The sequence below is a fragment of the Strix aluco genome, chromosome 3 (genome assembly GCF_031877795.1).
Source record: "Strix aluco isolate bStrAlu1 chromosome 3, bStrAlu1.hap1, whole genome shotgun sequence".
Taxonomy (NCBI): Eukaryota; Metazoa; Chordata; class Aves; order Strigiformes; family Strigidae; genus Strix; species Strix aluco.
Window position 1 is genome coordinate 49,734,397 of NC_133933.1, and position 15,145 is coordinate 49,749,541.

Here is a 15,145-nt window from a genome sequence, read left to right on the forward strand (position 1 = left end):
AATTTCTGCTGAACTGATGTGGTGAAAATCCAATTTCTCTATCTAAACCTGTCAGTGCTCTTGAGGCATGGACTTTGACACTGAATAGAAGGAGAGAAATTCTGTGTTTAATTCTTACCGAAAATGAAATTTGTGGCAGTTGCAAGGACTAGTCACCTGAATTAGAAGTAAAATGCAAAGTGTCACCTTGGAAAGCTTCCAACCTCAAAAATTAATCTGATCTGAGACAACAATTGTCAAGAGATGTACTTTAAGGTACAGAAGCATTGGACCTTCTGCATGTTTCAATCTACAGAGTTCTCCAAGGAATATGAATGAGAATCCAAAACTATGCACCTAGCTCTGAACCATCAGAGAGATGATTTTGCTCCAGCAATTTGCTCTTCTAGTTATCATTTGCAGAGTAGTATTTTTGCATTGTTGCTTTATGTCAAGGATTGCTTCAATATATGTGCTCCCCCACTCAGAATTTATCAAGAGGCAGAACTAGAAGTACAGTTTCCCAATGTCTTTGTATAACCTCAGCTTATCAGTAAGGTTTCCCATTGACTCATGGGTTGCTTGGTGACTGCACTTGTCTTTGTCAACTCTTGAAGAGTTATAACTATATTAAGTGGACTACAATAACTCATCATCCTGCCCAGAAACTCTTACATATACAAGAACTCTAAACTGAGACAACCCTGACTTGCTGCAGTGCTGCCAGACACTAGCCCCAATTATGGGAGGCTTGAAGAAAAATCAGAGCATTAGATGACACTTCACCACTTTTTGCATGATTAGTAAGATTTTTTTTTTTTAAATGCCTGCAATAGGAAGACTGAGGCAGCACCTCAGTCTACATAGTATGGTAGCTGGTTTTTTTAGCTAAAAACACTCCAACAGAAACAACCAGTTCACAGTCACTTGAAAGATACTGCTAGCATCTTTAATGATGATTCCAAGCTGAATTTTCATTACCATGTCTTAAGAAATCTTCTGGTCTATAATACACCATTCATACAGTCTAACTGGCTGTCTGTTTCAACCAACCATTCACATGGTGCTGTATTTCCCACCACTCTTCTGTCAGCTGCTGCCACAAAGCGGTTGTGGCAGTTGTTGCTCCAGCTGCTACCTGAAACAGGAGCATGAGTCTGAAAACAAAGGCACAATCAAACAGCTATCTGCAGCAGCAGTTCATCACATCACTTTCCCCAGATTTTATGATGTGTTAAGAGATCCCCATACTTCTGCTACATCTGTCTGGAGCGCACAAAAAACAGAGCTTGCCCACAGCAGCTGCAATTATTCTCCTAAGAATAACATCCATTGTACTTCACTGACTGAAAGGGTCTGTCCCTGGATATTGTTGTTAGCTGTTTCTTTTTATTATATACAAATGAATTCAGTACCATACATTGATTGGGACAGCTGGTCATTTTTCCCTAAAGAGAAATAAATCTCATCATATGCATTCCCAGAGGAATCAGCACATATGTGGCCCGGACTTTATAGGCTGCTACATCCCACTGGATGCTGTTCAGGCAAGCAGAGGGAACCAGATGCTCAGAGCGAGGAAAACCAGATTCCTCATTACACTGCACACGTGGGTACTCAAGCAGGTAGCACTCATCTTTCTGCTGGGACTTTTCCCTTCTACAATGCTGCCTGGAAGGACAAAAAACTGTCTCTAAGATTGTTCCAAAATACTTCAGGTTGCTAGCAGTGGCTCTGTCCTCCAAGTTGCAAGACTTGCTCTCTCCTTTCCCTGCTGTGTTTACAACTCCTCCTGTTCTTCCCAAGGAAGGCCAGTGCCTACGGTGCGAGGGCAGGCTTCACAGAAGCCCTTTTTCCTCCCTACAGCAGGGGTTCCAACCGGGGATCAGAGTCCCTATGAACTGCTGAGCCACAGAACAAAGGATTGGCTCAGACACCGGCAAGTCAATCAAGAAGTCCTTCAGCCACAATTTCAAACTCTGGCAACTCTTGCCTGATTACTTTTGTTTGCAACTTTGCAGGAGGCAAATTCACTTCACCTGCTGAAGCACAGACATTGCATGGCATCCCAGGCTTTCAGTACAAAGTTTCTTCTAGAGTTGTTCCCACAAGTGAGAAAAAAAGCAAAGCCACTTGCCAAAGGAGTCTACCCCCTTCAATCCTAGGCAGAGAACAAAGGAATGAAATTAATCTTAGGTAGACAAAATGGAGAGGAAAACACCTAACTACAAAAAGAAAGCTGAGCCTCCTAATCAGTCAGATCACAAAGGAAGAGGCAGACCTCTTCTTTCACCTATGACTCATCTTAGCCTCTCACAAAAGCCTGCAGCCAACTTCTTTGAGAAAGTCAAGATGATGGCCTCCTCAAAACACAAACCCAGCTGTGGGACTTGCTGAAAATGAGATAATCCTATTATCAAAGCTCAAGTTGGGTTATGACATTTGACATGAAATTTAGAGTTTCCCCCTCAAAAAGCCCCTTGTGGTAGAGGAAGCTGGCTGTGCAGCCAGTCAGTGGGAGGGCAGGAGGCCTGGGGAATTTCCAGGGCAGAGTCCTCCCCAGGTGCCAGGGGACATCCTCTCTGGCTCTGCTCCTCTGCTGTAAGCCCACTGCTACAGGTTTTATGTAGTGCACAGAATCAAATGGATTAATGGATCACTAAACAAAAGAACTACAATTAAAAAACAGGGCAACGTACCATCTTCATTATACCTAGCTATAGTAGCAGCAATGGTATCAGCTATATTTTAAGAACCCCAGAATTGTATTTTGATTCATATCAAGTAGCATAGACAGAGACATGTTTCCTACCACAAAAAGAGTTTTAAAATTCTGTGTTAAGCATTAAAAAAAAAAAAAATATCAGAGCTGCATGAAAGGACCCTAAGTCAAGGCAGTAAGGCAAATACTTAAAGTGACCTGTGCATCATCCTCGTGTCATGGAACATGATTTATCACTGAATGAAATTAAATCACCATGAGCAGGCCTGGGGGGGAACTGAAGCTGTCAGAAGCCTTGAAGACTCCCATACCCAGAGCTTATGATTGGGACAGAAGTGAACAGGAAAAGCATTTTCTGGGGCTGTGCAGCACTTCTTCATGTGGTGTATTTCATATGCAAACACTGTTTTTCAATTCCTGCAGACCTGCAAAGCCAAAATAACTGAATTAGTGAGGTGACTGAGAGCTCTCTTCTTCACTCCTGTTACTCAGTGATGAAGCCCTAGCTGTGGTGGCCATTACACAAGTAACTTGTTTTGCGTGTGCATCTAACAGCTCAAGACACTCATTTCATCGTGACTATAAGAAAAAAACAAAGAGGGAGAAGCTATCTTCTCTCACTTATCTATTTTATTTAGTTTCATTCCTATTTAATACTATCCTTTTCCTGGACATTTGATATTTTACAGAAACACCATGTGGACAGATAGTATGGTGTGGGTGTGACAGACAAAGAGATTTTTAAGAAGGGGAAAAAGAAGAAAGATTGCTATACAAAGCAGGGAACAGCACAGAGGAAGGAGCCCAGAAGCTTTATCCTCTCACAAAGCACAGGAGCAAGAACCTTACACAGATCAGACACATACATACACAAATACATGCTTACACCACCATCAGTGAAATGTAACTGTATCTGGGAAGGCAAGTGGCTGTTAGGTAGTGACAACTGACAGCAGGACAGGGAAACTCTGGTCAGCAGGGCAGAAAGCCGTTCTGCCAAGGGAGCACCATGGGATTGCTGACATCCTACCAGGGCACAGACGTGATGATGCACCACATGAAAATCACCCACCAAGTGAAAGACCCAGAAGTAAATTAAGTTGCATGAGAAGGTGAAAGCAACAGTGACTTGCTGAAAACAGCTCCATGTATATGCAGACCCAGGATCAGCTAAAACCTCCCCAGCACCAAATAAGGCCACAAGTAGTTACATAATGATGCAATGTGCTCAGAGGTCTACTAAAGCATCAGGGTCTTCATGGTCCGACTCATAACACAGCGTAAGAGTCTCTCCTGAAAATATTCATGAAGATCTTTTGCCTCTAACCTACCTACCAACATCCCATTCTACTTGTAATTAAGTACTACTAAGATTGTGAAATTAGGAAAAAGTGCAGAAAAGAAAAAAGCTCCAAACAACTCAAGAATCTAAAAAGTAAACCCAAAAGTAAAGATTCAAGAGTATCTGGCATTTAACATACAATTCAGTCCTCTGCTGTCCCACACACAGGCCCAACAAAGAGTCAGGAACATTAGCAGCCTGTGCACTGTAGTAGAAACCTTTTGATGCTATAAAGCCATTTCATCCCTCTGCTCTTTGTAATTTGTGCTACCCTTCTGTTCCCAGAGGATATTTTTGATATGCATGCATTTTCACAGAAATAGCCAAAGAAAACCTTAAACCACATATTTAAAAAGGACTTTTCCTGAATAGACTGCATGTTATCTAGCAAACAGGTATCTTTTTGAAAGGATAGGATGCAATTTGGTTTGCTTCTAAATAAAATTCTTTAAAGCTAAGATTTTTGTGGAAAGGCTGATGTGAATAAACACGGCTGCATTCAGACTTCTTCAGTAATTTCACGTAGCTTGCTAACCGTTAATTTGACTAGAAATTTCATGTGCACATATAATTTGAAGGACAACAAAACTTGTACAAAGCAGTCTCTCCTAATGACTGTACATGACAGCCCACTCTGAATGTCCCTTTTCCTAAGTTAATAAGTGAAACTATAAGTTTTTTTCCAACTTTTCCCAAGTAAACCAACTTCTCTAAAAAAAAAAAAAACCCACCACTTTTTTTGCCTTTATCAGGCTTTGGCCTCAACTGAAGTTGGTGAATGCTTTGAGTATATTCCAACTAATAAGGTTTTCAACCCCCTGAGCATTTGTATTTCACTTTGAATTAATCTTTGTCAGATGAGCTCCAGGCATCACTAAACCAGAGTGAACTGGTTGCATAAAACTTCAAGTTCAGTTCACTGCGCCACTGGCCATGACAGTACTACAATAACTAATACACAGAATAGAGAATTTCCCTATCTTCAGAAGATCCCACACACACTGTGGAACAAATTCCTACTAATTAAAAATTGTTCCATGGGAAGGGTGAAAGAAGAGATGGAGTATTCAAATATTTTGAAAGATATTTAATTGAATTTCTTTTTTGCGGCCAGCACTCAGTGCCCAGACAATAGTCCACATGGAACCGTGCAATTTATTTTAAGGACAACATGTTGTACTGTCACATGCATCTGTAAATATGGATAAAACCAAAAGAGAAAATGCTAAATGAAACTAAATATGAACAGAAGTGTAACAGGCTTCCCCAGTTTTCATTGTGAAATAAAAAGAAAAAGGAAACAACAGGTACTGAAGAGAATCAGTCAAATAGTTAACATGGTCTTATTTTATAATTGGAAGATTCAAGTTACACTAGTTAAAAAAATGTATTTCTGAAATGGTGTCCTCTTCAGTAGAGGGTACAGAAATTATATATTTTATTACCTTTTGCAATCTCCAGGAGAAAGTACTTCACACACACAGACCTATTTTCCTCCTATTTCAGTATGTCATCTTCAGTTAAAACACAGATGTGTCGTGGTGCACACACCACCAGCTCCTCACACCTTTTAAAAACATCCCCATGCAACCCCATGCAAGTGAACTGAGCTTTTCCCCTGCCATTTGCTTGTTTTATAATAATGATTACACCCTTTAGTTTACCAAGGGCAATTAGGCCTGTCTGGATGAGCAACCACATTCTGTGGTCTAAATCTTGATGAGAATCCCTGTCAAAACGTAACCTAACATATCTGCACATTAACCAGCCAGGTTTTAACCTTGGCTTCCAACAGTCCACAAGAAAGGGCCCTAGGTAACATGTTTAACATTCTTCAAACTCAAAGCATGCTATAGTTACCAACAAAGGCTTTTTGTTTTCAGAAAGTCCACCACATACCAAAGATAAACAAGACAAAGGATTATTAATCTTCCTGCAAATAACAACATTTGACAAGAAAAATAAGCTTAGAAACAATGCTCAACCCAGTGTTACACTGACTTGCTCTCTTGCTTCTGCACACTTCTATCTGGGCAATTATTCCTCATTTAAGATGTTCTCTAACGTTCCCTGAAGTTTGCTTTAATAAGTTGCTATTTGATAGCATTTAGACCATGAAAAGCAAAATAATTTGTATTTTATAGTGAGCTGCAAGCCACTCAATACACTTCATTATAGCATAGATTGTCTTAAGAGATGCTTCACATCAGCCCTGTGTTATTCCAGTGCTGAATGCAATTCATGTATCCAATAAATAATTATGCAAAAGCACATTATAGCAGTACTTTACAACTAGCACAATGCAGTTAGAATAAATATATAGTACCTTGCAACCCAACAGCCAGGAGCTTGTAATTTACAGCCCATCAATATCGAACAACTGTCTACATAAGCACTGATATATATGCATGAGTAATAGCTATATTTCTTGTGCAGATAGCCCTAACTTTAGAGGACTTTAATTTTTTTTTTCTCCGCAAAGATTCATAAAATAAAATGTACATTTCCAGAAAAATCTCTTTCATGTTAAATATCCCAAGACTTTGGAATTTAATACGCTGAGCTGGCTTCATCAAGCATTTTAACCTGTTACCTAATATACAACTGCCTTTCACAAGAAGTACAGATGTAGGACAAGGTAATGCAAGTTGCAACAATGGAAATTCTGGCTAGATGTGAGACAAAAAAAAAAAAAAAAAAAGAGTTCACAGCAAAGGGAGTGAAATGTAGGATGCCTAGCAAGGCTACAAAATCTCCATCCTTGGAGATACGCAAAACTCACAAAACTCAGACAGATGGGGCCCTGAGCAACCTGATCTCACTTGGAAATTGTGGCCCTGCTTTGAGCAGAAGTTTGACAAGATGATCTCCTAAATTATTCTATAACTGTATGACAGTGTACGGGATACCCATAGGCACACAGGATGTATATCCACACCAGACATCTCACTATTTGCTTGCTCCTTTTTCATCTTACAGAAGGAGAGACCAGAACATGACTGGATACAGACATAAGACCACTGTATCTGAGGTATGACGGACTGCACAGCTTTAAAAGGAAGACACCCATCACTTTGTTCAGTTTAACAGTGAGCCTAACTCTCACTGTTAAATAACTGCAACCATTGCAGGAGGAGCATTTTCTTTCCCTCAGCCCTTCTGGATATATAGGCTGCCCTGAAAGTGGCAGAGAACCCATGCTGGAAATGTGCCTGCTGACCATCACGCAAGCGCAGCTGTAGGATGCTTTCAGTTACCTAAAGTAGCAAGTGGTTTGGGGGAAGAGATTTGAGAATGAAAGGCAAGTATAGGGCCACGTGATAAAGTCAAGCGGTTGAGTCACACAGCTGGACTGGAGATTTCAGTCTGTGCTCCCAAGACAGCTTGTCCATTTTTCAATAGAGCAGCAAGCACAGCATATACAACAGTTGGGCAGATTTTGAATGGGATGTACCAGACCAAGAAGCCACATCATGTAGAGAACACACCTACAAGACATTTTTAATTCAGAGAGTCACTATCTCCTGCAGTGAGGAGAGAAGCTGCTGAATAAACAGTGAGTTATCCCTCACTGTTGTTTTGAAAAGCTACATCAGCCAGGTTGTAACACATTCCTATCACCATACTTTGCTTGTAAGTTGATAAGAAGAAAAAAAAATAATCTAGATGGACAGTTGCCAACTCCTTGAACAACTATGACCACCAGGTCTCTCCCTCACCTCAGCTGAGTACTATAACCATTAATCCTCTCCACTTTCACTCTTCCAGAGTCAGATCTCATCTTGCCTGTTAGCCTTCTGGCCTGTTGCCAGATTTCTGCTTTTGCATTCCCAGATACATTAAGGCCCATCTTAAGAACTATGATGGAGCACACTCCCTGACAAGACAATGAAATTCTTGATAGGTAAGAGCTTGCTCTGTATGTTCTGATCTAATCAGGCTGCAGAGAACTTAAGTGCAGAGCTTCCACATTCTGAACTGAGGACTTTAGCTTCCACATGACCATGCCATAGGTGGACATCTACATCATTGCCATTAGTCTTGCTCAGAAAAGGCTTTGGGATTTGACAAGAGCACCCAACTATAACCTGATATAGGAGATTTAAACTGTTTCTGAAGGCTGTCACAGATGCGTCCCTAAGTGTGCTTACCTGTGCAGCCCAAACCAGCATTTATCTGTCCCCACTTGCAATAGGGGAACTCCAGCTATGGTAAACAGAGCAGAAGCACATGATCATTGGCCCCAGTGACACAAAGTTGGTCAACAAACAAAACTAAAACAGAAAAGCTCCATTCAAGGCATCTTTCAAAAATGAACAGAAAGGAAATAAATTAATTCTAAATCTTCATTAAAGTTCTGAACCCACTACGAAGGATGAATGCCTGTTTCCCCTCAAGTGACTGTGTTATTTGTGGTGCTAGTGAGCGAAGAACTCTGAGCAAGTTCCTCCTGAACCAGTACTAATTTAACTAATCTTTAAATAATTTCCCGAAGAGTTAAGTGCAATTCAAATATTGCATCAGCAGTGTGAGAGAAAAAAACATCTGAATATTCTTTCGTAAGCAAATCCAAAACTAAGAGAAAAATCAAATCAAAGCATGGGTTCTCAGACAGACTGCTTGAGACCTTTTATTCCTCAATCTCAGAAACACAGGTATAAGATACTATTAAAACAAACTAAACTTAATTCAAGAAATTATTTCCAATAACCTAATTTAAAATTTTAAACAAACCTCAAAAGTGAGGACTATGTCCTCTATAAAATGTTCTGCTGACTTTTAAAAAAAAAAATCTGTATAAATTAGCACACATGAGCAGCAATTTCTCATGAATGTTAATATAACCAAACTAAATCAAATAAACATGAAGGGAGAAAAAAAATTGCAAGCAACATAGTTATTGCTTATCTGGAAGAAACGCAAGTTAGGATAAACAGGAATTTTATTTTATTCTGGTGACACATCATCAGTAACACTTTCAAAGTTCCATCAGCAACGTCCCCATTGACTGCCAGTACAGTTTAGGCCCTGAGCACTTCTATTGCTTTTGTAAATAAAGATGAGGTTATTTCCAAAAGGTTACCACGAGTAGCTACTTTTCCATTTAAAGGAACCATACCATATGCTGTGTATTTAACTGTAGGTGTCTCAAAAGTCTCCATACTGCATCCCTTCCTCCACTACCTCAAGTCCACTGTCTGAGCCTAACACTCATCACATCGGACTTGATTATGATTGGAAGTTCACAGAAGCAAGAAGCATCTCTAGTATTTATTTGGATGGTGCTTAGTACACACTTTCAGGCTGTGAGAAATATGTTGTAATTACTGCATTACCAAGCTAGGGAAAAAGTTCCACCAGTTAATAAGAAGTAGTTTAAACTGATGATGGGTATTAACAGTTGATGGATACATATGCTTTCTGTAGGTGGCTCTTTACCATAAAAAATATGAAGTGCAAGACCTTCAAATAACTACAAAGTCTTCCTTCCTGAGGAAGTATATTAATATTAGAACTTCAAAAGTTTCTAAGGACAGACGTTGAAGTGTCTAAATCCAGCTAATTAGCTAGCACAATTACGAAGAAAACAACTGACAGCCAATTCAACAGTACATTGGGGAAGATACAAGACTCTTCATCACTTAAAACACACTGAAATTTAAATACCTCTTTATTGTCCCTGGAAGATCCAGACTGAGTGGAATTTGATAGGAAGATGCTAAAGTGTCATCCACAGCCTTGCTTATTTCCTGTAATTCTCTCAAAGAAATGCATCCAAGTAAAGCAGTCAGTTCACAATCTGGTGACTGAATAAGCCTATCTTGTTCTTCAATTTCTTTTTTTAGCTGTTGATCTTTTGCTTCTAGTATGGCCAGTCTTGCTTGGAGGTCTTCAATTTCTTTCTGCATAGAACAGAAACCTGAGTTTACTATGAACCCTGTTAAAGAAACCGCTCTGCCCCTAGGAAAATGCAGTACAAGTCTCAGAAGTAGCATGAATTAAGGTTGTCCAATTTAGCACAACAGTCAATGAGAAGACATTCTTTTTGTTGACACAAAAAAATTCTTGTGTCTGTTGTATTTAGAAACTCTAGTGTTTCCACAGTCTGAGATTCCGCACGTGCATTTCAACACCAAATTTCAGGTTCCTTTTCTAACACCGTCAGTCACCTTTTACCTTTAAGATACACAGGTTTTTCCCAAGTTAAAAACTTCCCCAAAAAAACCCAAAATCTCAGTTCAACCATGACAACAGAAACTTGCTACAGGCTGGCAGCTAAAGCGATGAACCATCTATCTGTCTTGCTGCAGAATATCCCTGCAATTGTTCCTCTAGGCTTCCAATCCAACATCAGGAACAGGATGCAAGTGGTGAATCACTGACTAGCTGGTCAGTCCTTTTGGTTATTAATATTTCATTTTAATTTAAAGCACAAAATCCCTCCCTTGACTTAAAATAACCAGAGCTTCAACCTCAATTGCACTTGTCTTGCCAGCAGTTCAAACTCCATGCATTACGATACTAATGTTTCTTGCAAGAGCACATTCTAATTTTTCCTTGAAGGCCCAACAGATAGCTTGCACCCAGAAAAGAGCACTTCATGAAGGAGTCTGGGTTGCTGAGTTATTTAATATATGGCCCTTGGCTCATTTGTACCAGAATTCAAAAAGTGAGTAAAAAAAACAAACAAAAAAAATCAAAGGAGAACTACTTGCTATCAAAGTAGCTGAATGCCATACTGGAGAATTTGATTCTATACCTACATTTATTACAGTCTCTGTGAAAATGCAAGCCACTTAAACTATTATCTCCACACACAGCCACAGACTGAATGTTCTGAATGTTTACCATTTTCCATTCAACCAACAAGAAGGGTCTCTGAAGTGCTACCTATAAACTGTCAACAGAAATCAAATTCAGGCCAACTAAAAAGAAAAATGAAAATAAAAAAAAAACCACCCCAAACCTTTTTCAGGTAAATAACTAGAAACTACACAACTGACATTAGAAACAACCATATAGCTTTTTATGGCAATTCACTCTCTAACTGTAAAATGGCAATACAAATCTCTCTTCACCCAAAGTGATGTAACAGAGATAAAATTAAGTGGTTTTGAATCACTCAGATGCCATGTTGATTAAATCTGTAAAAAGAGCTCATTCACAAATTAATAAATCTGCATCTAAAAGGGGGTTTGAGTGGCATACAGTAAAAGGGTTCCGGAGCCCAATATTGAGTAATGAAGATAAAATAGTATTCTGAATACCTGAACAAGCACCCTTCATCTACAGCGATCTTTCAGGAAAAAAGACATGCTCACATAAATAAAGACTCTCATAAAACATACATACTATGCACAGATAACCGACTTCGGCATTTCCTTGCTTTTTGAGTGCTTCATTTTGAAACTTAACATTCTTTTAATGTTTTCAATGTAATGTAAGTTAAGTTTAGTTCAGTAATGCTCATTTTGTCAACAAACATACTTTCAGGTTTGCTGCACTGCAACAAGCTCCCTGAGTATCACTTAAAACAGGAAGAAACAGTCCTTGCATGTTAAAAGATTGACTGGCTCAAAAATTTCAACTTATGTTAGTGCTGCGCACTAGATTCATCAATTATTTTCCTCCTTTTCTGGTTTTACGTTTAGCAACAAAAGAACAGAGCAGCCCATGTTTCAACCCACCGGCATTCATCAAGGACAGAAAGGTCAGCAGGCCAAAAACATCAGTTTTGTCTCTTTCAGTCTCAAATTAGGCTTTTAGTGCGCACAAAGGACAATTCTGTCTCCGTGTTACTGGTTTGGGAATACTGCCAAAAACTTAATAGGCCCTACTTAATACAAAGACCTTCATATTCTGTCAAAATGTAGTAATTGCAATCACTGCAGTAATCATCCTACATGAGAACAGAAAGGGAGATGAACAGAATTTGGTTTTACGAACACACTTTTAGTACTGAAATGTTGTTACAACATAAATAGATACCAGAAGCACACAATCTGCATTCACAGAGAGAAAGCTGTTCTGCTTGGGAATAGTTCACAGGCGTTCTTGGGAGAATGGAAGCTTTAGCCAGTAAACTGGAATTCTCCCGCGTTCTTTTCCAGAAATGCCTTTAATGTGCTCTTGGTCAGCCTCCAGGGACAGATAAAAAGGACTTAAAGTCTCAGTACGGAGCAGCAGATGATATTCAGCTCACTAAACATAAGCTGGAGTTCTACTTTGTGGATTTGAGTTTAAACTGAGATTTCTAACATGACAGCTAATCAGTACTGATTGTAAACCTCCAGCTTCACTTATAGGCTGGTATTCTCCATGAAGTACGGACTGCAGTAGAAACATTAATATGTAGATTTTAGACACTGTCATAGGCTCTTAAATCCCTGAAGACAAATGCAGAACCAACAAGAGAGGGTAGAAGGAAAAGGAAAGTAAAGTAGGGATGAGGAAAAAAATAAAATAATGATGATTTCAGATCATGTGATATTTTGGACAGGAGCAGTCCTTTTAAGGGATGCTGGGAGCCACCAAACATCACAGGTCAGCCTTCTCCAAAACCTTGAATTCATGATAATTTTGATCAAATGCTCATAAATAGCATGCCTGTACAACGATGTCATTAACCTGTCCCTAGTATAACTACATAGGAATAAAGATTCACTTGGAGCAAATATAAAAAAGTTAGCTGGCGTAGAATCTTAAGTACAGCAGTTTTCAGTTGGGGTGGCTGGCTGGATGTCTAGATTATCAGAAATAGTTTTCTGGACGCTGATAATGTTGAACTACACTATGTGTCCTCTTATATGCTGATGAAATAAATCTAAACAATACAAAGGCGATGACTAGGATAGAAAAGACATTTCCTCATCTAAGATTTTGCAATGGCCATCTAAGATGCATTTCTCTATTTCTTTCTGGTTTTATATATACATTTATGTGTATGCAAACACACAGATGATTATGCTATTGGATCCATCAAAGGAAGAAAAGTATCAAAAATAATGATATATTTCAAGACAAGACCACAGGAAAAAAAAAAAAAAAAAACCCAAAACGGACCTACTAGCTCTCCAAGAAGTCACATTGCTGAGTGTGACTGACAAGGTTTAAAAGGAGGTGGAACAAAGACTTGTACTAGACAGCAACTGAGATTTTTGAAGGACAGTGAAAAGAAAGAGCTAAATTTTGCTTAAAAGGCTTGCAGATTTAAAATTGGACAGAAGCCATCTTAAAAACATTCCATTTGCCAAATTACCACATTGTGACATCACGTGTCAGTGTAAAGTTATTGTTGGCAAGTGTTGACTGTTCCATGATGATTCCTTCATCCTTATGAAATGCATCAATCATCTTTCAGGAACAAAAGCTGGTAAATCTTGTATTTATAGTCAATTCTAACCAGAAATTGATAAAACTTTTTGTCTTTAAACAAAAACTTCTTAAGATTAGTGAAATATTAAAATGGCAAATTAGAACATAAAGAGCACATTTAAAAAGATAATGAGGAAGGTTAAAGCACGCACACAAGCCACCGAGCCTTCCAGTTCTGCTTCTCCGTAATGAGATTAACACAACTCCTGTGGCTGCCATCTCCAATCATCACTTAGAAACTGGACTACAGCCAAGGCTCTAATTGCTGCACAGAAGCAAAGTTACTATTACAATAAATTTATTTAATTCTGTGTGATGGCTTACAAGCTTTTCCCCACACAGCACTGGTTCTTCTAGACAACTTCGTAGTCCTGTTACCTGTAACCATTTTTTTTCTTGAAAAAGTTGGTTTCGTTTTGTGGCTGAAACCTGCATCCTCTCCTGGTAAGTAGATCTCAAAAGTCTGTGGTCGTTTGCATGCCAATGCTGTATTTCTTCATGTCTAACCCTTTGAAAAAAAATGACAAAAGCTAAAAATTAGCATTATCACTGAGTATCGACATGTCAAAGATTAAATAGATCAGAATGCTACATGTTACCATCAGAGTCATAACACTCCATCACCAGAATGATTACATCTTAAATGGATAGAGTTAGAGAACAAGAGATTTTTCCTTGGCATAACTTCCTTTATTATCTCAAACATTTACACTGTTTTTACAACACGCTGAAGAAGGAAAAAGGAAAACTTGTATAGCTTCAGGCTTCCCCCAGCTTTTTCATATTTCAGAAATTTATCCATCACTGCCTTGAAAGAGACAAAACTAAGGCATGTAATTTCTATCAATACAGAGAAAAATCTCTTAGACAGAAGTTTAGAAACTTGCCAAAGCCATTTTTGCAGCTTCTGTCAGCTTTTGGAGACTACATTAGAGATCATCTGGAGTGTTTGCTCCATGATGCCAAATTTTACTTCTCTTGCACAGCGAGTTCCTTCAAAATCACAGGCAGTGGGATTCCTCACAATGGTCAGTACAACCCCCAGCTGTAAGTCTTTGCATGATTGGACCCCAAGGCAATCAAGTGCATTACATTAAGTGTCAAGTCTATAACCAGCCTCTCAAAATGCACCTGCAAACCACACAAATCTATTTTGCCTTTCATGTTCCTGCATAAGGGCACGCACGCTTGCAAGACCAATTGCATTTCTGTGTCCATCTCTAGAGACAAGTGTGTGGATTTCACACACTTGTCTCTAGAGACAAAGGTTTGTACAGATGCATTTCAGTATCTTGTTTTAAAAAAATACTCCGTCTCAAACAAAGAATGTTTTTGAAGCATGATTTCCCATCATAATCTTGCAAAGCAAATACATCCATGCCACATACAAACCATGCATCACAAGTCTGGTTTAAGCATGATTTATCACACAATGATGATCTCCATGCACAGTTGTTTAACAAGTGTGTAGGACAAGAGGTTCCTGTCTCTTCTGCAGGACCATCAGAAAACAATGCATGCTTAACTCTCTTCTCTATGGTTGAAGAATGTACTGAAAAAGCAAAATAAAACCCTGGCACTAAAATAAATGGAATTAATACTTAAACAAAATAGACATAACGACAGTATAACTGTATTCTGTAATAACAAAATAGATCAAAGAGACACCTGTATTATGAGGTGCTAGGCCATCACTGTGTATGTGCCCTATGATCATTATAGATTGC

General features: G+C 38.9%; 1 protein-coding gene across 1 annotated transcript in view; it reads right to left on the minus strand.

The window, feature by feature from the left end:
* The window catches only part of DISC1 (DISC1 scaffold protein), a 208,152-nt gene that overhangs the window by 128,800 nt on the left and 64,207 nt on the right, over positions 1 to 15,145 (minus strand). The window contains exons 5-6 of the mRNA XM_074818475.1: positions 13,743 to 13,926; positions 9,711 to 9,946 (exon numbers count right to left, since the gene is read on the minus strand). Coding sequence (XP_074674576.1) covers positions 9,711 to 9,946; positions 13,743 to 13,926 — 420 coding nt within the window. The remainder of the gene's footprint in view (positions 1 to 9,710; positions 9,947 to 13,742; positions 13,927 to 15,145) is intronic.